Source organism: Hevea brasiliensis, chromosome 17 (genome assembly GCF_030052815.1).
Source record: "Hevea brasiliensis isolate MT/VB/25A 57/8 chromosome 17, ASM3005281v1, whole genome shotgun sequence".
NCBI classification, from domain to species: Eukaryota; Viridiplantae; Streptophyta; class Magnoliopsida; order Malpighiales; family Euphorbiaceae; genus Hevea; species Hevea brasiliensis.
The window spans coordinates 15,120,334-15,144,018 of NC_079509.1; the positions used below are offsets into that span (position 1 = coordinate 15,120,334).

A 23,685-nucleotide genomic window follows, 5' to 3' on the forward strand; every position below is an offset into this window, starting at 1 on the left:
GTCTCGCCAATAGCTGAAGGACAAAAAGTGGACAACTGGACGGCAGATGACATCCCTGTACTCAATTTCGAGTAAAGTACTTTTAGTTATCAACACTTGATCATTTTGTCCATGATGACAAGTATAATACTGTAAATGGACCCTTTTTCTTATGTCATAAATATTAATGAATTAATAGCACATGTTATATCCAATTCTCTTCTTCTTTCCTTTTTGAAATCCATTCTTATAATATATTCCATTTTTTTTTCTTCAGGACCATTTATCAATTAACACCTAATAATTCAGTAGACTCAGAAATTCCTCTAGTTAATTTTGAAATCCCCATAACTGCCATTACTTCAAGTGATTCTGAGGTGGAGCTCACAAAAGAAAGGGATGAAAAGGATGAACCTTCCCTTGTGCCTTGTGGGGATGAAACGCACACCGTAAACTTAGGCACGGAAGAAGTAAAAAGGGAACTTAAGGTTGTGGAGAGTCAAGAATTAGAAGATATGGTCAGTTTGCTCAAAGAATTCCTAGATGTGTTTTCATGGAGCTATGACGATATGACTGGTTTGGACCCTCATATAGTAACGCACAAAATTCCCCTAATTCCGGGGACAATCCCGGTAAAACAAAAATTAAGAAGAATGAACCCTGACACGCTGCTCAAAGTTAGGGATGAAGTCAAGAAGCAATATGATGCTGGGTTTCTGGAAGTGGTTAAATATCCCCAATGGATAGCTAACGTTGTCCCGGTGATGAAGAAGGACGGGAGAGTCAGGGTGTGTGTTGATTACAGGGATCTTAATAAAGCAAGCTTGAAAGATGATTTCCCTCTCCCACACATAGATGTGTTAGTAGACAATGCTGCAGGATTGGGCAGATGTTCGTGTATCGATGGGGCATCTGGATACAACCAAATCCCAATGGATGAGGAAGACAAGGAAAAAACTACTTTTATCACTCAATGGGGGGTATTTTGTTACCGGGTCATGACTTTTGGATTAAAGAATGCTGGCGCCACCTACCAGCGTGCTATGGTCACATTATTCCACGATATGATGCATAAAGAAGTGGAGGTATACGTGGATGATATGATCATCAAGTCCAGGGGAGGAGAAAGCCATGTGCAGGTGCTGAGGAAAGTATTCGAGAGACTCAGGAAATATCAACTGAAACTGAACCCCGCCAAATGCATATTCGGAGCTAGATCTGGGAAGTTGTTGGGATTCATAGCGAGTGAGAAGGGAATAGAAGTAGATTCAGATAAAGTTCGAGCTATTCAAGAGATGCCATCCTCAAAAACAGAAAGGGAGGTGCGCAGTTTCCTGGGGAAATTGAACTACATCTCGAGATTTATTTCCAATCTCACTGCCAAAGTTGAGCCTATTTTTAGACTACTCCGAAAGAACAACACCACTCAATGGGATTCCGTTTGTCAAGAGGCTTTCGAGAAAATTAAGCACTACCTGTCAAACCCACCAGTATTGGTTCCGCCGGTGGCAGGAAGGCCTCTGATTCTGTATATGGCAGTCCAACAGAGTTCAATGGAATGTGTTTTAGGGCAGCATGATGATACTGGTTGAAAGGAAAGAGCCATCTACTACTTGAGTAAGAAGTTCAATGATTGCGAGTCGAGATACTCTTTCCTGGATAAAACTTGTTGCTCGTTGGCCTGGACGGCAAATCGGCTTAAACACTACATGCTGAATCATAAGACATGGCTCATCTCTAGGATGGATCCTATTAAGTACGTGTTCGAAAGCCCATTTGTGCCGGAAAGGATAGCCAAATGGCAAGTCATACTCTCTCAATATGACATTGTCTATATGACCCGGAAGGCGGTAAAAGGTAGCATAATCGCTGATCTCCTAGCAGAAAACTCCATCCAAGATTATGAAGCCTTGGATTTTGAATTCCCTGATGAGCATGTTAATGAAGTGGAAAATGAGGAAAAAGAATCTGCTGATGTATGGGAAATGTATTTGACGAAGGTGTCAATTTGTCCGGTAATGGAATCGGAGCTGTATTGGTATCCCCAGATGGGAAACACTTCCCGATAGCTATCAAGTTGAGATTTAACTACACTAACAATGTCGCAGAATACAAAGCTTGTGTGATGGGTCTACAGGCTGCTATCGAAATGAAAGTCAGGAAGTTGGAGGTATATGGAGACTCAGCCCTGATCATTTATTAAGTCAAGGGAGAATGGCAAACTAAGGATCCGAAGCTAATCCCATATCAGAAGTACTTATTGGAGTTGATTAATAAATTCGAAGAAATCTCTTTCACTCACCTTAGTCGAGACAAGAATCAATTTGCAGATGCCTTAGCCACCCTAGCTGTTATGGCTCAAATGGAAGAAGGGCAGACGACTCAGGTATTAAAGATTAAAGCAAGGAGTGAGCCGACATACTGCTTCATGATCGAGGAAGAACCTGATGGTAAACCTTGGTATCATGACATCCTGCTTTACATCAGAACCAGAGAATTCCCCTCAGGGGCGAGCAAAAACGAAAGGAGGATGATTTGGAGATTAGCATTGGGATACTTCCCCAGTGGAGAAATTCTATACAAAAGGAGCTCCAACGGCAAATTGTTGAGATGTGTGGATGCAAAAGAAGCGAAGAGGATCCTTTTCGAGACTCATGAGGGAAATTGTGCAACCATGCCAATGGGCATATGATAGTTAAGCAAATCATGAGACGGGGATATTTTTGGACTACTATGGAAAAGGATTGCGCCGAGTACTTCTGAAAGTGCCATAAGTGTCAAATCTACGCAGATTTGATAAATGTTCTGCCTTACCAATTGTTCAACCTCGTCTCACCATGGCCTTTCGCAATGTGGGGCATCGATGTGATTGGTCCCATCAACCCTAAGGCATCCAATGGGCATAGATTTATCCTGGTGGCTATCGATTATTTTTCTAAAGGGGTCGAAGCGACATCATATGCTCACATTACGCAGAACACGTTCCTAAAATTCCTCAGAAATAATATCATCTGCCGGCATGGCCTCCCAAGTGAAATCGTCACTGATAATGCCAAGAATTTGAATGGTCCAAAGGTCCAAAGGTTATGTGATCAATACAGGATTCGCCATCTCAATTCCTCCCCGTACCGTCCCCAGATGAATGGAGCAGTGGAAGCTGCAAATAAAAATCTCAAGAGAATAATCCGAAAAATGATGGTCACTTATAGGGATTGGCATGATATGCTTCCCTACGCCCTTCACGCATACCGGACTTCTGTAAGGACATCAACTGGGGCAACCCCATACTCACTGATTTATGGGATGGAAGCTGTACTGCCTATTGAAGTTGAACTTCCTTCCCTAAGGATTTTGAAGGAATCAGGGATTGATGAGTCGGAGTGGATCCAGTCAAGGCTGGACCAATTAAATTTGCTAGACGAGAAAAGGCTGGCGGCAGCATGTCATGGGCAGTTATATCAGAGAAGACTGGCCAGGGCATTTGACAAAGGCGTCTGCCCACGTGAATTTCAACCAAGAGATCTCATCCTAAAAAAGATACTCCCGAATCAAAACGATCCCCGGGGTAAATGGTCACCAACCTATGAGAGACCCTATGTGGTTAAAAAAGCATTTTCTGGTGGGGCCCTGATCCTGACTCATATGGATGGTGAAGAATTTCCTAGACCAGTGAATGCTGACACTGTCAAAAGATATTATACATAAGAAAGTGGGTGAAAATCCGAAAGGACGCCCCTAAAAAAAAAAAACCCGAAAGGGCATCCCTAGAACCAGAAAAAGGAGAAATAAGGAAGGGGGCATGAAACCAAGGATGGAAATAAACCGCCACTACATGAATCTTCATTACCATAGCATTTAGAGTAATGGCAGTTAAGAAATTTCAAAGTCAACTACAAGGAATCTGTGAGATCCATCCTTGTACCCCTTTTCTTTGAAACTGTACCTTTATTTTCCAAACCATAATAAAGTCATATTTCCTCCGCATATGTCTTTTTGCTTTTATCTTTCCCGCATACTCACACTTTAATATTATCCTTTTTCAACCTCTTTCTCTAATGCGCTATTAATCTATTAAAGTTTTGTCATAAGATTAGGATTTGAATACTGATAACCTCATGTACTTTGCTATGAAATTTGCAGGGAATGGCCCAAAAAAAAAAAAAAACTAGAAGTGAAAACCTGGAAGGGCGCTTCTAGTCAGATGGGCAAAAGGGAAAGTGAAAACCCACAAGGGCACTTTTCGCAAAATAAGCAAGTCAAGGGCAGAAGGGGAACTGTGGGAAGTAAGTAAGTAACCAAGGACGATGGGTTAAGTCTTGCAACTCGTCCTCCATTAATCGTTTATCTTCGCAATCCTATTAAGTACACTTCGTCGCGGAGTAACTTCTCGTGTCGAGTTAGACTTGTTTTGTAAGTTGATTTTAATTTTCAGCATTTAAATTTCTTGTTAATCAACCTCTGGTTCATTGATCTAAGTTGATTTTAATTTTCAGCATTTAAATTTCCTGTTAATCAACCTCTGGTTCCTTGATCTAAGTTGATTTTAATTTTCAGCATTTAAATTTCCTGTTAATCAACCTCTGGTTCCTTGATCTAAGTTGATTTTAATTTTCAGCATTAAATTTCCTGTTAATCAACCTCTGGTTCCTTGATCTAAGTTGATTTTAATTTTCAGCATTTAAATTTCTTGTTAATCAACCTCTGGTTCCTTGATCTAAGTTGATTTTAATTTCCAGCATTTAAATTTCTTATTAATCAACCTCTGGTTCCTTGATCCAAGTTGATTTTAATTTCCAGCATTTAAATTTCTTGTTAATCGACCTTTGGTTCTTTGATCTAAGTTGCTTTTAATTTTCAGCATTTAAATTTCCTGTTAATCAACCTCTGGTTCCTTGATCTAGGTTGACTTTAATTTTTCAACATTTAAATTCCTGTTACTAACCTCAACATTTCAATACCCAATCGCCCAAAATATGGGTCTGAATCTTTACATAATCCCTACACTGGAAAATTTTTCCCTTTAGTAGGAATTATGTAAAGAGGGGCAGCTGTCGACACCATATTTTGGCCGATCCCCGGAATCAATAAACTTTGAAACCGATCCCCAGCACCAAGCCTCTCTTTGCCGGTCAATCACATTTCCGATCTCTCTTCAAAAGGAATCAAATTAGTACTAAGTCTCCATATCATTTAAATCCTATCCGATCTCTCGAATCAATTACCAAGTTTTTCGGTCGATCAATCACATTTCCGATCTCTCTTGTCAAACGAAATTGAACCAACATTAACTCTTCATGTCATCCGATTCCCCATTCATAAATATTGTGGATAGCTATTCAATAAAGTTAAGGTTTTAATCCGGCTTAATGGTGCTTCCAATCTTAAGTGTTCAGATCAGGTTTCCAATTTTAATAATCTTAAGTTCCATTCAGTGTTTGTTCTCGGTTTAGGCCGATCTCATGTCTACAAAGTTTTACCGATCTCTCATACATAGGTTAATAATTGCTTTCAAGTTGTTCTAATATGTTCAGACAATCAGGCGCTCATGCAACTTAGATACTTTCCGATCTCATTCAATCATTAAAAAAAAGGGGGAACTTCATTTCATTTCAAATTAAAAATTTATACAAGTCATTCGGCTAGAGGATCACCCCCAGCCTGTTCTACATTTTGTTCACCCCCTCTATCACCTTCGGCCTCTTCCTCGCTATCCTCTTCGTCTTGCGGAGCCAGGTCTATCATCTAGGAAAAGTCCTCTTCGGGATAACGCTTCTTGAGCTCGGCCAAGAGATCCCCATGGGCGTTCACATAAGCACCGGCCTCCCTTGTCACCGCCTCTTCTTCCTTTGCCTTGAGTTCGTCAGTGAGGCGAGCAACATTGGCGGCTCGGAGCGTCCGAACCTCTTCAAGAACATGGGCTTGCTCGGTCAACTTATCCTCGTAGAACTTCATCCGCCCCTCAATTTCAGCTATATAGTTTTGGGCGGATGAAAGTTGGGATCGGAGGGAAGCTGCTTCATGACCCACCTTCTCGATCTCTTGCCTCATACGGTGACCTTCTCCCGGACAATATGTTGGTTCACCAAACTGTCCACACTCAGGCTCATAGTCTAGGTCAGGATATCATCGAAATCGTTCGGGGTTAGCCTATCCCGATCCTCCCAAAGGCAGATGGAGGACCCCAAGACCTTAGCAAAGCCCGGATTCTCTCGAACTGTTCGGTTCTTCTCCAACGAGTGGATCAGGTTTTGAGCGCCGCGGGAAAGGGTCCTCACAGGTGGTTGGGAAGGACCCCTTCCACACTTGAAGCAACCGGAGGAGGTGGTGGCAGCTCTTCATGCCGAGGAGGAGACCGAACCACTTCTATTTCAGGAACCGGTGGTCCTGAAGGTCGGGTCGAACCTCCCCGTATCTCACTCGGATCGTGCCTCGGCGTCTGAGAGGCCTCGGCGTACTTCATCTCCCGCACTTTTCTGGAGACCTCTCTCTTGCGCTTTCGGCTTTCCTTGGAAGCCTCACCGCTCGCCATACCTGCACAAAGAAAAGGTCAGTGAGATCGCTAAGGCCCAAAGATCAGAGATATAGAAAGTACCGAGGCCAAGGTTAGAGAGCTGAAGCTCGCATTCTTCGCCAGTAATCAACTCCATTGTCCAATGATGCAGTTCGGCCGTCACTGCATCTAAACAAGAGAACTTCTGTCGGGCCGCCTGATCTTTCAGTTCCATCACCATTAGGCCTTCTTCCCTATTCAGGGTGATGCGCTTCGGAAGTAAGAGACCCTGGTGCAGCCAGCTTCGTGGGAAACCCTCAAAGCCGTTCGGAATTTTGCTCCTCAGAATAAAAAAGCGATTCTTCCAATTCTTCAGGGAGGAGGGCAGATCTGTAAAAAGCCCAGAATGTGGCTTTGCCTGAAAGAACCAATACTCGTCGTCCTTTCGACGAGTTAGCCTATGTAGTTCGGCGAACACCTTAGCTGTAGGACTGAGTCCTTTGGCTCGGCAAAGGCCTTTGAAGGCTACTAGGATCCGCCATGAGTTCGGGTGAACTTGGGCTATGCACACTTGGTAAAATTTTAGAACTTCCTTGAAGAAGTCGTCAAGAGGGAACCGCAGCTGGGCTTTTAATTGCTCTTCGTATACCATGATCACATCATTCTCTTCGAAGAAGTGATCGGCTCGAAGATCGCCGTGACACTTAATGAGTTCGTATGAATCGGGCTAAATGTTATACTCTTGGCTGAACGACTGCAGGTCGGTTTCTTGAAGGATTGATGGCAGCTCGTCCATGGGAGGTTTTCTCTCCCTGAAGATTGTGTTTACCTTGAGGGTGCTACTTGACCACGGGCTGGAACGGAGGTCCTAGGAGGTTCAGGTCGCCTGCTTGGTCCGACCACTTCTACTTCATCTGACGACCACGAGATCTGAACGGAAGGGGGGGCTTGCCGCTCTCTGACCCTCGGCACCGCTCATTTTCAAAGAAAAGAGAAAATTTAAACTGAAAGAAAGATCAAAACCCTTACCGGAGTGTGATCGGTGTCGGAAGAATTTGAAAAAATGAAAGGGTTTTGGAATCGCTCACGAGAGACTGAAAATGACATAAGGGAGCAACTGGCGAACCCATCCCCTATTTATACCCGTCTGAGCATTTAATGCTCACGGTGTCCCAAGCGGCACATCGGTTAGCGAGATTCGCCAGCTTTTTCTGACACGTCTCACGAATATTTCGGAAATTCCATAATTGAATAAAGAGAGATCAGATGGTTAAAGGACCGACAGATTAAGGTGGTTGTTTGGAATGACAGATCGGCTAAGGGCTATTCAGTTAAGAATCGGATCGGATGAACACATCAGAGATCGAAAAATAACCAATGCAATAATAATAAAATGATAATTGTATTTCATTTCTAAAAGGGAGATTACATTATTTGGGCGATCTCTAGAGATCGGATTACATTAAAAGGGAGAATACATCATTTGGGCGATCTCTAGAGATCGGATTACATTAAAGGGATAATTATATCATTTGGGCGATCTCTACAAATCGGCAGTACATCCTATCTAGCGAAGGCCAATGTCAAAGCCTAGTCTCGTGGCTAAATCAAAAGATGTGTTTGATCAGGAGACCGGCCATCGACATCGGATAGATGTACAGCTCAGATGGGGTGACTATGACTCTCATGAGGATAAGAGAGATCACCATCAATATTATCGCTCGGAACCGAGCCGCTGTCGGGACACCTAATATGGTGAGAAGCCAAATGAACTTCGAAGGGCAGTCACCAAAGATCGGAGGGAAATTAGCAATCTTCTAGCCCGAAATCGGTTCACCGATTACATCGGTCGATCGATTCGGGGTCAACGTAATTGATATTCTCGATCTGGATAGGTGAATTAGTCCGATTCTCTCACTGTCATCAAATATGCCCATAATGATTTTCTGATCACCGGGGTCGAAAATTGTCAGTCGGTGAACAAGGTGAACAGCCGGGAAAAGATTAAAAGCAGCTATCATGGCCGGGATTGTTACCGGAGCAGTTAGAACAGGAAAAGTGAGAAAGAGGAGAAAATGAAATGCGGGAGGATTTCCTGACGAGGGTATATATATAGAGAAGGTCTGAGCATTTATGGCTAGCAGAAAACGAAGCAGACGCCTCGAAAGTTGAAAGAATAAATGCCTTGATTGAACCGACCCGGACAAAGGAGAAGACTTTGGAATGAGAGAGATCGGGAGAGGGGCCCGGCATGAGACTTCGGAAAAAGAGCATATTGGAAAGATCGGAAGGGAGGGGAGATCGGAATGCAAAGAGAATAAGACAACTTCCCATGACTGTCGTCATAATCAAAGCCGAGGTAGTTAAAGCATTACAGACGAGATCAAATCTCCTCCGCACGCCTCATTTGCAGAATCGTCCACATTGCTGACAGGTGCCAGAGTATGTCATGACAGTCATGTACATCTCAATCTCTACCGTTGATCTTACTTGTAAGGACAAGTCCGGAGCCCTTGGATCAAAGAAGAAGACGACAAGACCGGCGCCTTTTATTCCCAGCCCTCGGATCGCCCTTGATAAGAAAATTTTGGGCCGTCAGATTAGAAGAGAGAAAGGACAAATATTCTGAAAAGGATCTCAACCGTTCATTTTGATTCTCTTTGATTCTCAAACATCATATCATGTCCTTTAAGATCCAAACCTTCCATCTCCTTCAAGGGGAATCCTGACCCTTCACTGGGAGCACACGTTCCCTATAAATACCTGCATGAAAACTTTTGATAGGGGAGGATGATGAAAAAGGGTGGTGATTATAGTGGAAAGGCTCTGAAAACTGATTCAGTTTTGCTACTCTGCTATTTTTAAGCTAGAAAGACTTTAGAAACCAGTTTTCTAAAGTATTTACCTTAAAGAAGTGTTGGACACTGGAACTCTTGATTTTCAGTTTGTTCATTGCTCTGCAATACCCTTTTTTAAGTTTCAGTTCTGTTTTCACCACCTTTATATCCACTTTTATTTTCTGAGCTCAATCTCATTCATTATCATTCCGGTTCGATTACATGCTAACTAGGCATTCGTCATTTCAAGGCAAGCATTAGTCCCCAGACTATTAGCCCGAAACTCTGCAACATTCGTGGCTCCATAGTTAGTTCAATAGGTTAAACTTCCTGTAGGTGAGTGTCTGAACCGTTGCCTTATCCAGTGTTCATCTTTATTTTCTCTTTACGCTCGTAATTTTCGTTAAAGTTTGTCTTATGTTAGAAGGTCCCACGTGGGTGGTTACTCTTGAGTTTATCTTTGATATCAGTTCATGTTATTTATTTGTTCTTGGTCTTTTATTATCTCCTAATGTAGGTGTTCTGGTTACGGGTAACGTATAGGTAGTTTGATAAAATGATGGGTAGCAGTATCTTAACATAAGAGTTTTTTTTAATAAACGTTCGGATAATAAATCAGAGAGTTATGAAGTCAAACCACCAGATTAGCTCGAGAAGATGACTGGGTAAGGTGGAGGGTCAGAGTAAAATTGAATTTCAGACTAGCAAATGAAATAGAGCAAATGTTGCCTGCCGAAAGGTATTGATAAGGCGATCACATAGGAGGTCGGTAAAATTCAGTCTGGTATCCCCTATCTAGTCACGAGGTACCAATGAGTTAAAAGAAGCCTTATTCGGGTCCCCGGCATCTTTGAATGCCAGAACCCTTAGTCTTAGGCTCTTATGATGTGCAGCTGTAATCAAATTTTAAGAGGTCGGAAAAGTCCTTATTCGACTCTCATTCAAGTAAAAGAGATCGGAGGAGAGTTCTTATCCGATTCTCAATCAAAAATTCTAATAAATAAGTAAAAGAGATCGGAAGAAAGTTCTTATCCGATTCTCAATAAAAAATCTTAGTAAATATCTAAAAGAGATCGGAGGAGAGTTCTTATCCGATTCTCAATAAAAAATTCTAATAAAAATCTAAAAGAGATCGAAGGAGAGTTCTTATCCGATTCTCAATCAAAAATCTTAGTAAATATCTAAAAGAGATCGGAGGAGAGTTCTTATCCGATTCTCAATCAAAAATCTTAGTAAATATCTAAAAGAGATCGGAAGAGAGTTCTTATCCGATTCTCAATCAAAAATTCTAATAAATATCTAAAAGAGATCGGAGGAGAGTTCTTATCCGATTCTCAATCAATAATCTTAGTAAATATCTAAAAGAGATCGGAGGAGAGTTCTTATCCGATTCTCAATCAAAAATCTTAGTAAATATCTAAAAGAGATCGGAGGAGAGTTCTTATCCGATTCTCAATTAAAAATTCTAATAAATATCTAAAAGAGATCGGAGGAGAGTTCTTATCTGATTCTCAATTAAAATTTTCAATAAATATCTAAAAGAGATCAGAGGAGAGTCCTTATCCGATTCTCAATCAAAATTTTTAATGAATATCTGAAAGAGATCGGAGGAGAGTTCTTATCCGATCTCCAATCGAAATTTTAATCTAAAAAGAGATCAGAGGAGAGTTCTTATTTGATTCTCAAATCGAATTTTAACAAATACGCAAAATAATCCCATAAATGAAAAACCGCTACGCACCATCAATTCACTAAGGTCGTCTCATTTACTTGCGTATCTGGGTGATCCGAATTAGTGAAAAATCAAATATTCCCTTTTATCAAAAGGATTAACATTTCCATTCAAACCCCCCTAACTATCGATTTTAATTTATAAAGAACGTAAGGTTAAATATGCTCACCCTCATTGAGGGACGAGGTGGGGTGCCTAACACCTTCTCCACCCATTTACTGCACTCAACCTAGAATCTCTCAGATTTGAAGTGGTTTCATTTTAAGTTGCATTTCACAAATGGTTTTCTTTAATTTCCCTCAAAATTAAAGTGGCGACTCCTCATTCCTTCCCACTTCGGTGAGGGTTCGTCTAGGCGACCGCAAAACCCTTACGACACTGTCCATTGGTATTGGGCTATGGGAATGCAGAAAGCGGTTTTGGGCCTATAAGAGGGGTTAATACCCAGTTGCCAAAATCCAGCTTTGAGATCAAATTTGGAGAGGACATGGGCCTCGTGGAGTTGAGTGAACAAGGCTTCCGGTTTCGATAACGGGAACTTGTCATCTTGGAGGAAATGATTGAGGGGCTTGTAATCAATGACAAGTCATTTCTTTTCTCTTAACCATTCAGATCTTTTTTCAACATAAAAGGCTTGGCATGCCCATTGAGAGGAAGTGGGTTCTATGAGACCTTGTTGTAGAAGCTGTTTATATTCTTCTTGGGCTAGAGCCAAGTCTGTAGGATCCATCCCTGGGTGTGATGCCTTTGTCGGGTTGATATCCTCATTGAGTTTAAATGGAAGGTTAACAAAGAACTCTGGGTTCTTCCATAGAGGATGGTGATGATGAAAATGTGCATGAGAATCAGCACAGGACCTTAAAAGGAGCTCCTTGTATTCTTGGAAGTCAGCTGAGGCATCAGCCAAAGAATATAACCTTGGGACAGAGGTGAATGGCTGAAAATTCCTTTTATATTTTAATCCTATTAGAAGGATCTTCAAATGCTCTGCTTGTTGATACAAGTCAAAGCCTATTAGCAAATGCTTGTCAGGAAGATCAGACCTGATGACCCTGGTCCAGAGGATGCAAGTGGGGAAGAACTGAATCCCAATGGGATGCTTGGTGATGAGGCTAGTTTTGAAACGTTCCCATCTGCTGCCTTGAAGTACTCTTCATGAGGGACCCAGTATTCTGGAGGTAAAATAGTTGGGTTCATCATGGTTTTGTGAGCCTGGTATCTAGGAAACCAATGACACTAATGGGCCATTCATATTTGCTGGGAAGAATATGAAGTGGGACCAAAGGAATTGGAATAGTGTCTGGGCCGTGAGTTGATTGGGAGGATTGGATATGTTGGGCTAGGTCAGACGGGTAATGGGCTTCAGTATTTGAACCTGATTCTTCTGAAGAGAAAGAGTGGTCTTATTCTGAATCAATATCTGTTCCGAGGGCAAAAACTGTATCTTCATCTGGTTCCTCCTGTTCAGAGAATAGGGATTCAACATCATCATGTTCCAGGGAGATGTGAGAAGCCTGTTGTATATGTTGTAAAAGCTTAACTGCCTTATTGGGGTTCTTAAGGCAGTTCTTAGCATAGTGACCTCGATTGCCACAGATGCAGCATCTATCAGACTTCTATGTACCCGTTCTTTTCTTTCAAAAGTATCGATCGTCTTCTTCCTTTTACGCTGAAAGGGGTTTGAACCCAGAAGAATACTTCTTGTAATATCCCTTCTTCTTTGGCTTACATTCACAATTCTTTTCCTTACATTTGATGGCAAGGTGGGACTTCTAGCAGACATTCTTCAAGGCTTTGCTGTTGTCAATGATGTCTTTAAATAACTTTTGTTGCTCACACATTTTATCTAGACAAGCCAGTGTCATCTGGTGGATTTCTCCGATGGTAATGGTATTCATTGCTCTTCTGGTTGCAGCAATGCTTCTGTGGAGCTCAGGTTGTAGTGCCTCCAGAAGAGAGGCAATGTATGTGTGTCGAAGATTGACATCATTATAACCATTCAGTAAATAATATCGCTGAGCCATGCGCTGGTAATGTCTTTCAATATCTGTCCTTTTCAGAGATCAGCAACGCATGTCAAAGTACTCCTGGTGTAATGAAAGACAACGCATGGCTCAACGATATTATTTACTGAATGGTTATAATGATGTCAATCTTCGACACACATACATTGCCTCTCTTCTGGAGGCACTACAACCTGAGCTCCACGGCATTCACGCAACTGTAAGAGCAATGAATACCATTACCATCGGAGAAATCCACCAGATGACACTGGCTTGTCTAGATAAAATGTGTGAGCAATAAAAGTTATTTAAAGACATCATTGACAACAGCAAAGCCTTGAAGAATGTCTGCCAGAAGTCCCACCTTGCCATCAAATGCAAGGAAAAGAATTGTGAATGCAAGCCAAAGAAGAAGGGACATTACAAGAAGTATTCTTCTTGGTTCAAACCCCTTTTCAAGCAGAAAAAGGGAAGAAGACCAGTCAGATACTTTTGAAAGAAAAGAACGGGTACAAAGAAGTCTGATAGATACTGCATCTGTGGCAATCGAGGTCACTATGCCAAGAACTGCCCTAAGAACCCCAATAAGGCAGTTAAGCTTTTACAACATATACAACAAGCTTCTCACATCTCCCTAGAACAGATGATGTTGAATCCCTGTTCTCTGAACAAGAGGAACCAGATGAAGATACAGTCTTTGCCCTCGGAATAGATATTGGTTCAGAACAAGACCACTCTTTCTCGTCAAAAGAATCAGGTTCAGATACTGAAGCCCATTACCCGTCTTACCTAGCCCAACATATCCAATCCTCCCAATCAACTCACGGCCCAGACACTATTCCAATTCCTTTGGTCCCACTTCATATTCTTCCCAACAAATATGAACGGCCCATTAGTGTTATTGGTTTCCTAGATACCGAGGCTCACAAAAGCATGATGAACCCAGCTATTTTACCTCCAAAATACTGGGCCCTTCATGAAGAGTACTTCAAGGCAGCAGATGGGAACGTTTTCAAAACTAGCCTCATCACCAAGCATCCCATTGGGATTCAGTTCTTCCCCACTTGCATCCTCTGGACCAGGGTCATCAGGTCTGATCTTCCTGACAAGGATTTGCTAATAGGCTTTGACTTGTATCAACAAGCAGAGCATTTGAAGATCCTCCCAACAGGATTAAAATATAAAAAGAATTTTTCACCATTCACCTCTGTCCCAAGGTTATATTCTTTGGCTGATGCCTCAGCTGACTTCCAAGAACACAAAGAGCTCCTCTTAAGGTCTTGTGCTGATTCTCATGCACATTTTCATCATCACCATCCTCTGTGGAAGAACCCAGAGTTCTTTGTTAACCTTCCATTTAAACTCAATGAGGATATCAACCTGACAAAGGCATCACACTCGGGGATGAATCCTACAGACTTGGCTCTAGCCCAAGAAGAATGTAAATAGCTTCTTCAACAAGGTCTCATAGAACCCACTTCCTCTCAATGGGCATGCCAGGCCTTTTATGTTGAAAAAAGATCAGAACGGTTAAGAGGAAAGAAACGACTTGTCATTGATTACAAGTCCCTCAATCATTTCCTCCAAGATGACAAGTTCCCGTTATTGAAACCAGAAGCCTTGTTCACTCAACTCCACGTGGCCCATGTCTTCTCCAAATTTGATCTCAAAGCTGGATTTTGGCAACTGGGTATGAACCCCTCTTATAGGCCCAAAATCGCTTTCTGCATTCCCACGGCCCAATACCAATGGACAATCCTTCCATTTGACCTTAAGATGGCCCCATTAGTTTTCCGAAAGGCCATGACAAGGATACTCGAGCCCATACTTCACAGTGCTCTTATTTACATAGACGATATCCTTCTTTTCTCCAAAGATGTTACTGCCCATAAAACACTTCTCTCTACATTTCAACAATTGGTGGATTCCTATGGAATTATGCTATCTGAAAAGAAGGGCTCATTGGCCCAAACTAATATCGACTTCCTTGGAATGAAGTTTAAAGATGGAAAATACCAACCGGGACCTCACATTGCAGAAGAATTATTGAAGTTTCCTGATAAGGACTTGACAGTAAAACAAATACAACAGTTCCTTGGTATTATCAATTACATCAGGAAGTTTATTCCCCATGTGGCCACCCACACCTACCAATTGTCAAAAATGCTTAGGAAGGCTGCACCACGTTGGAAGGAGGAACAAACAAGAGCAGTCAAGGCATTAAAAGAAGTGGCTCTGAATCCGCCACCTCTGAAGATTCCCAGCATTGGACATCAGATCCTTCAGACTGATGCTAGCGACACCCACTGGGGTGCGGTCCTCATCGAAGAGATACAGGGAGAAAAGCATATCTGCGGACATGCTTGTGGAGAATTTCCAGAGCCTCAAAAACATTATCATTCGGTCTACAAAGAAATATTAGCTGTCAAAAATGGGATAAAGAGATTCGAATTCCATCTCATTGGCCATCATTTTACTGTAGTCATGGACAGCTCATTCTTCCCAAAGGTTCTAGACTTCAAAAATAAGTCTCTTCCTAAACCACAATTACTGAGGCTAAAGGACTAGTTCGCCAAGTATAAATTTACAGTCCGACATATCAAAGGGAAACACAACTTGGACTAAACGTTGGCATCGAATTCTTCGAGGATGCGGGAGATGGCTTTGAAGAAGCTGATAGCTCGAGTTTATACAGACTCCAAATTGAGCTGCTGCTGTACCGCTTGGTTTAGGCTCTTCACTACCACCATCTGTGGAGGTGGTTGTCGATTTTGGAGTCGAGATTGGTCTTGCATCCTACCATTATTGGTTTCTTTGCTTCGATGCTCTTTTGGCAGGAGCAAGTGGAACCCACTTCTTCAAAACAATATTGCGTGATCCATGGCTAGTGTATGACAGATTGCCGTGAGATAGGTGAGGAGAAGTTGCCAACCGGTTCAGAGCTTAATTAAATGGGCTGGGAGACGTAATTAAAGATTGGCCCAACAATTTTACTCTCCAAGCCCATGTTTGTTCACAGAAAAATGAAGGAGAAGGGAATCATCCACTTCAGATACTTCAGCTCATGCTCCAGCTCACTTTTTAGCTCTAAATGCATGTTGTAATTCAATTAGAGATCCTGTAAATATGCCTATAAATATGGTAGGGTAATATAGGAAATTAATTTGTTTCTAGGTCATTTTTTCAAGCTGTATATAAACAATATACATAATCAATACAAAAGCAGCTTTTCTTGCTCAATTACAGAATTCATTAGTTTTTTCATGGTATCAGAGCACAACATGTGCTACTGATATTATTCTTCTCCACAATCCTAAAGCCACTACACAAACTGCTATTTTCTAATTGCTACAGAAAATGTTAGATGCACTCAGAGATGGAACTCAAACTCCTGATGGTGGAAACGAGACTCAGGTTGCTGATAGTGGAAATAATATTCTCCATTTGCACAATTCTGACCACCTTGGTATGATGCTTGTGAGTGCCCCACTTGCTGAAAAGAACTACCTATCTTGGAATAGGTCCATGGAATTGGCCTTGTGAGCCAAGGATAAGCTGGGTTTTGTGGATGGAAGATATGAGGCAACTGCTGCTAGTTCTACTACTTTTGACAAGTGGAGGAAGGTGGACAGCATGGTCACCTCTTGGATCTTGAGTTCTCTATCAAAGGAGTTGGTGGATGCTTTCATTTATGCACCTTCATCAAAAGACCTGTGGGAGGAGATCAAAGAGAGGTTTGGAGAAAGCAATGGACCTCTCTTGTACCATCTCAAACGTGAGATAAGTAATCTGACCCAAGCAAATGCATCAGTTATGGTGTATTTCACTAAACTTAAAAAATTATGGGATGAATTGGCATGCTTAAAACCATTACCAGTGTGTGATTATGGTGCAACAAAACAAATAGATGAGATAAATAGTGAAGGAAAACTTATACAGTTTTTAATGGGGCTGAATCAGGCTTATGACAATGTTAGAAATCAAATCCTACTAATGGATCCTTTGCCTATTATTAACAAGGCATACTCTATGGTGTTAAGGGTGGAAAAGCAAAGGGAAATTCATGATGATGCAGCTGATGAGTTCAATTCAATAATGACAGTGAAGGGACAAGTTCAGAAGGAGAAGATTCATGGCAAGAAGAAAGAATTTGGAAAGAAAGAAAACAAGTTTTGTGACCATTGCAATGCAAATGGCCATACTAGCGACACCTGTTTCAAGCTACATGGATACACAGACTGGTTCACAGAACTCAAACAGAAGAAAGGGAAAACTAAGAACAATGTAGCAGCAAATGTATATGAGAAACCATCTGAGGGAGAAAGCAGGGCAGATCACAAGAATGAAGGGCTTAGCAGGGCAGATCACAAGAATGAAGGGCTCCACTAGGCAAGTCTAATACAGTAGGAAATGGCTAAGTACATACAGAACCAGAATCTTGTTATGAATGAGGCAAGCCATGTTAATTCTATAGGCTTCGCAGGTAAGAATTCAAGTAGCTACTCTTCTAATAGACATGATAGGGGTAATGGTATATGGATAGTGGATTCAGGAGCTTCCACACATATGTGTCATGATTTTACCCTTTTCCAAAATATTTCAAAAATAAATAGCCCAAGTTTTGTTAAATTACCTGATGGAACCATAAAACAAGTGTTGCACAAAAGAACCATCAAAATAAGCCCAAAATTGCACCTGCACAATACACTTCATACACCTAATTTCAAGTATAACCTAATGTCAATAAGTGCCCTTACCAAAGTCACCAATATAATTGTCTCATTCTTTGCTAACCACTGCCTTTTACAGGACCCAGTGACTAAGGAAGTGGTAGCAAGGGGAGAATTGCATGGAAGACTATACATAATAAGCAGTAAATCTTTCGAAAACAAATGTAGTTCTAAAGCTTCTTATATCACTGAACCTATGTTCCAAATGAATGAAGTTTATCAATCCTCTTCCAATTCTTATGAGTTATGGCATTACAGACTTGGGCATATGTCAAATACCAAATTATCACATATTTCTACCATAAGTCCAAAGAACAAGTATCATGAAGTTATTTGTGAGGTATGTCCACTTGCTAAACAACAGAGGCTCAGTTTTTAAAAGAGCAAAATCACCACAAAAGAAGTTTTTGATTTAATTCACATTGATTTATGAGGGCCATACATGGTACACTCTATTTCACAGTCAAAATATGTTCTCACTATTGTTGATGATTTTTCAAGAGTTACTTGGATATACTTATTACATGATAAAACAAAGGTTTATGCTACTCTTCTTGGATTTTTCAATATGATAAAAACACAGTTTCAAAAGCAAGTAAAGGAAGTGAGATCAAATAATGGTATTGAATTTATAAATCAACAGTGTACCATGTTATTCAAAACAAAAGGGATCCTACATCAAAGAACTTGTCCTTACTCTCCACAACAAAATGGGATTGTGGAAGCACAAGCATTTGCTGCAAGTAGTAAGGGCTTTGATGTTTGCATCAAATTTACTAGAATGTTTTTGGGGAGAAAGTATTTTAACAGCAACCTATCTCATAAATAGGATGCCAAGTATAGTTTTAAACTAGAAAACCCCCTATGAAATTTTGTTCGATAAAACACCTGATTACAGTCACCTTAGAGTTTTTGGCTGCCTATGCTTTGCAACCAATATCAAGCCAAGAAAACATAAGTTTGAACCAAGGGCTATCAAGTGCATTTTTATAGGATATGCTTATGGTTTTAAAGCTTATAAGCTATATGATTTACAAAATAAAACAATCATAATTTCAAGAGATGTAGTTTTTTATGAAAATAATTTTCCATATTCAAAAAGGGCAACTGAGCAAGTGGATAACAACATCATTCCTTTTCCAATTCCAGAAAATGAATCCACCCCTGTTCAACCTATACCTACAATGACTCCAACCCAAATTGAACAAATAGAAATTCCCACTGCAAACATCAATTCTGCACCTTCATCAATTTCAAATAGCCCTCAATCAGAGTCTAATGTTCCCATACCAATCAGGAGAAGCACCAGAACTACCAAAAGACCACTTTAGCTAAATGATTTTGTAGCCTATGTTTAAAAAGAAAATTTTACTGCTGCTCCACTTGCTGCTACTTCCAAAGATCCTAAAAGTATGATTATTTGCCTGCACCTTATTATTCTATCCATTCCTTACAGTACAATCATGACTACATTAATTTTTTAGCAAATGTGTCAACTATCCATGAACCACAAACCTACCATCAAGCTAGGGAGGATAGTAACTAGGTTCTTGCTATGAAGAATGAATTAGACGCCTTAAAGAAGAACAATACATGGGAACTCACTTCCCTTCCGCAAGATAAGAAGGCCATAGCTTTAAAGTGGGTATATAGGGTTAAATACACACCTGATGGCATGGTAGACAAATACAAAGCTAGATTGGTTGCAAAAGGTTACAACTAACTAGCAGTTATTGATTATCATGATAATTTCTCACCAGTGGCTAAATTAGTCACAATTAGATTATTCCTAGCCATTGCTACTACTTTCAGCTAGCTAATACACTAGCTTGACATCAATAATGCATACTTACATGGATTCCTGGATGAAGATGTCTATATACAGCCTCCAGAAGGCTATATAAGGCTACACAGGGACAAGTATGCAAGCTTCTAAGAAGCCTCTACGGCCTTAAACAAGCAGGGAGGCAATGGAACAAGGAATTGACCAGAAAATTACAAGAATTTGGATTTGTCCAGTCTGCATTTGACCATTGCCTATTCATTAAAGGGACTAGACATGATTTTATTTCACTAATTGTATATGTAGATGACTTGTTGATTGCAGGCGAAAATGAAAACCACATCAGATCAGTGAAAAAGTTCCTAGACAAGCAATTTACAATCAAAGACCTGGGCTACCCTAGATACTTTTTAGGAATTGAGATTTCCAGGTTAAAGAAAGGCACATTTCTAAATAAGCGAAAATATATCCTAGATATTCTCCACGATACAGATCTGTAAAATGCAAAAGCAGCAGCCTATTCACTGCCCAAAGGTCTTAAATTAGATAATGAAACTGGGAATTTACTACAAGAACCAAAAAGATATATAAGACTTAAAGGGAAATTATTATACTTGGGACTTACCGGGCCGGATTTTTCCTTCGCAACCCATAAGCTAAGCCAATTCATGCAAATTCCTCGCCAGCCACATTGGGATGCTGCTATATACGTACTCAAATACTTCAAAGGATGTCCTTCTAAGAGTATCTTCTACCCATCGAAAAATGATTTGAAGCTTTGAGCTTTCTATGATGTAGGCTGGGCGTCCTGGCCCATCACCAGAAAATCAATAACTGGTTTTTGTTTCTTCTTAGGACCTTCTCTAATCTCCTAGAAAGCGAAGAAACAAAGTACAATAAGCATGTCATCAGCCGAAGTTGAGTACAGAAGCATGGCGATGACAGTATGCAAACTCAAATGGATTAGTTACCTCATTAGTGATTTTGGTTTGAGACTGTCTCTTCCGATTGTTTTTCCCTGTGACAATAAAGCAGCAGAGAACTACAAATCTGGTCTTCCACGAACACACTAAGCATCTTGAAATCGATTGTCATGTGGTTCAAGATCAACTTAATGCAGGTTTCATCACCACCATGCATGTTCCGTCAAGACATCAGCTAGCGGATCTCTATACCAAACCCTAGATCTCTTCTTTATTCAATGAGCATCTTTCCAAGATGGGACTTCATGATGCTCGTGTGTCTTCATCTTGAGGAGGGGCCTGACAAATTGCTATGAGATAGGTGAGAAGAAATTGCCAACTAGTTCAGAGCTTAATTAAATGGGCTGGGAGATGCAATCAAAGATTGGCCCAACAATTTTTCTCTCCAAGCCCATGTTTGTTCACAGAAAAGTGAAGGAGAAGGGAATCATCCACTTCAGATACTCCAACTCATGCTCTAACTCATTTTTTAGCTCTAAATGCATGTTGTAATTCAGTTAGAGATCTTGTAAATACGCCTGTAAATATGGTAGGGTAGTATAGGAAATTAATTTATTTCTAGATCATTTTTTCAAGCTGTATATAAACAATATACATAATCAATACAAAAGCAGCTTTTCTTGCTCAATTACAGAATTCATTAGTTTTTTCATATTAAATTTAGAGAGAGTGTTAGACAAATTATAATTTAATTTATTTTAATTTAAGCTTATATAAGTAATTAGATTGCTTTACACATCAAAATGACTAGTTAAGTCAATATTACAACTCAACCACTTATATATTACCCTTTTACTTTATATTATTTCGATATGGGATTCCAACACTATCCCCTCAAGTGTAACCATTTGGTTATCACTTAACAATTAGTTTGTATTTTTTATTTTTAACCCAATACGGGCCCACTTATACAGCCTTATGGGCAGCTGAAAGCCACAACCTAATCTGAGCTCTGATACCATATTAAATTTGGAGAGAGTATTAGAAAATTTATAATTTAATTCATTTTAATTTGAGTTTATATAAGCAATTAAATTGTTTCACACATCAAAATGACTAACCAAGTCAATGTTGCAATCCAACCACTTATATATTACCCTTTTACTTTATATTATTTCGATGTAGGATTCCAAAAGTGTAACACGTAAACCCCAAGCTTCCATGGAATAAAAAATTTTCTTTACGAGACTATTGGCTAGCAAGGTTGGGCACAAATCTTGTGGGTGAAAGGGGGGACAGATATTAAATGGGGCAAGTAGCATAAGTAGCTAGCATAGTTGGTGGCATTGAAGTATCCAGGGGCCAATGGGGCAAATAGTTGCATCAAAATCAACTAGAACTATTCGAAATGGCCTAGAATATGCTAGCACCAAAGAACTTGAGCAAAAGGTTAAAGAGTTGTCTAATTTATCACCTCTAAGGAAACTTATGACTTTAAGTAACTTCTAAAGAATTCTAGAATTCTCCATGCAAGTTGTCATAAAAATAGCTAGCTAAAGAGATGCACACTTTTCAATGAGACTTCATCCTAGCCATCCAATCTAAGGAGGTGGAAGAAAACTGATTCTAACCATCCATTTAGAGGTGCATTCTCCACCACATGTTGAGAGGGTGCAAAAGCCTATAAATAGGGACTTAGGCAATTTATTTGTTGCTCAATCAAGTTTCTTACAATTTACTTATAAACTTAAAGCCTTGTAACGTATTTCAAGAGTAATACAATTTTCTCCTTTGTCAAACTCTCTTTCTTTACTCCTTTTGAGTGCTTAGCTTCCCTTAAGTAACTTTTATCACTCTTGTTTTCTACTTGTGGGCTAACATAATGAAGATTGACTTAGTCCATCTAGTTAGCTAAGTTCCGCAAGGTTTTAGTATTGAATTTACTAAGTCTGTGACAGTAGCCATGGAGAATGTTAATTTTAAGCTCCATCATCCTAACGCGGCATTGTCCTTTGAAGGAAGATTTGGAGAGGGAAAAAAGGAACAGGAGATATATATATATATATATATATATATATATATATATATATATATATATATATATAGAGAGAGAGAGAGAGAGAGAGAGAGAGAGAGAGAGAGAGAGAGAGAGAGAGAGAGAGAGAGAGAGAGAGAGTGTGTGTGTGTGTGTGTGTGTGTGTGTCAGGTCGTAACAGAAGGAGAAGGGAGGGGGAGGTAGGTGATGACCAATGTAGGCCTTTCATTTTTTTTTTTTAGAAAAAAGAAAAGTAATTAAGATAACATTAAGTGAAGCGGAATTTTTTTAAATAAAATTGAAATTGAATAGTTTTATTATAGCAAATTGAAGTTTATTGTAACACCCCTAATTTTTAAAAAATTATTTTATATGTAAATATAAATATTTTAGTCTAACCCCTAGTATTATGGGCTTTGCGTAGGCACTTTCATTTCGTGGCAATTCAACCGTCATCCGGATCTGCAATTTCGGGCCGAGCAGATAAGCTGCCAGAATCACTTCGGAATCGGGTCAAACTTATAGGCTACCCCACCATTTTCAGACACCCCGGAAGCGTTCCAAGCATCAAAATTGGCATAGGTAAACCTGAACTCTGAGTTTCTTCAATTTCATAGTGCTGAGTTTAGAATAAAATTTCAAAAATATTCGTGGATAGCTAGAAAATTATAATTCCTTTTGCGTTAGCTCTATAATATTGTTGGAGCTAGCTATAATGACTTTTGCAAAATATCTGTTTTAAGCCTTATAATTGAATTGTTAGATTATGTGAGATTTGCTAGAGTTGGAGTTGCCATATGTTATTGATGAGTTGTGATTGCGAGAAATTTAGAAATTAGAAGTGTTATTTGAACCTTTTTGCAGGAGGGATAGGTCCTAGGTATAGGGGGAACTCTGCCAAATTTTCGGCAAAATCTTAGGGTTGTCTTTTGATTCTCTATAGCTTTGTTTCAAGTTATTTATTAATAAATTTTGATGTATTGTTTAGGTGAGCCGGGATAGCCTTCTTTCTACGCCCAGCCACCACATTAGCTTGTAAAAGTGTTGTGAGTAGATATTTATTTTATTTATAATTTCAATATTATTATATTTCTGGCATGCTCATGCATCACTTAAACTTATATTTATGTAGTTAAATATTAAACATGCCCTGTTTTGCATTTATACTTGATG

At 40.0% G+C, this 23,685-nt stretch overlaps 1 protein-coding gene across 1 annotated transcript; it reads left to right on the forward strand.

The window, feature by feature from the left end:
* The first annotated feature begins 16,398 nt into the window (after positions 1-16,398).
* LOC110651461 (uncharacterized) lies at positions 16,399-17,430 on the forward strand. The gene is made up of 2 exons (XM_058138956.1): positions 16,399-16,518; positions 16,591-17,430. Exons 1-2 carry the CDS (start codon positions 16,399-16,401, stop codon positions 17,428-17,430), a joined length of 960 nt encoding a protein of 319 aa, XP_057994939.1.
* Positions 17,431-23,685: the final 6,255 nt, after the last annotated feature.

Coding starts and splice junctions, on each gene's coding strand:
- LOC110651461 (XM_058138956.1), top strand. CDS start 16,399: ATGTTAGATGCACTCAGAGATGGAACTCAAACTCCTGATGGTGGAAAC. Junction 16,519..16,590: donor ACCACCTTGGTATGATGCTT/GTGAGTGCCCCA, acceptor TTGTGAGCCAAG/GATAAGCTGGGTTTTGTGGA.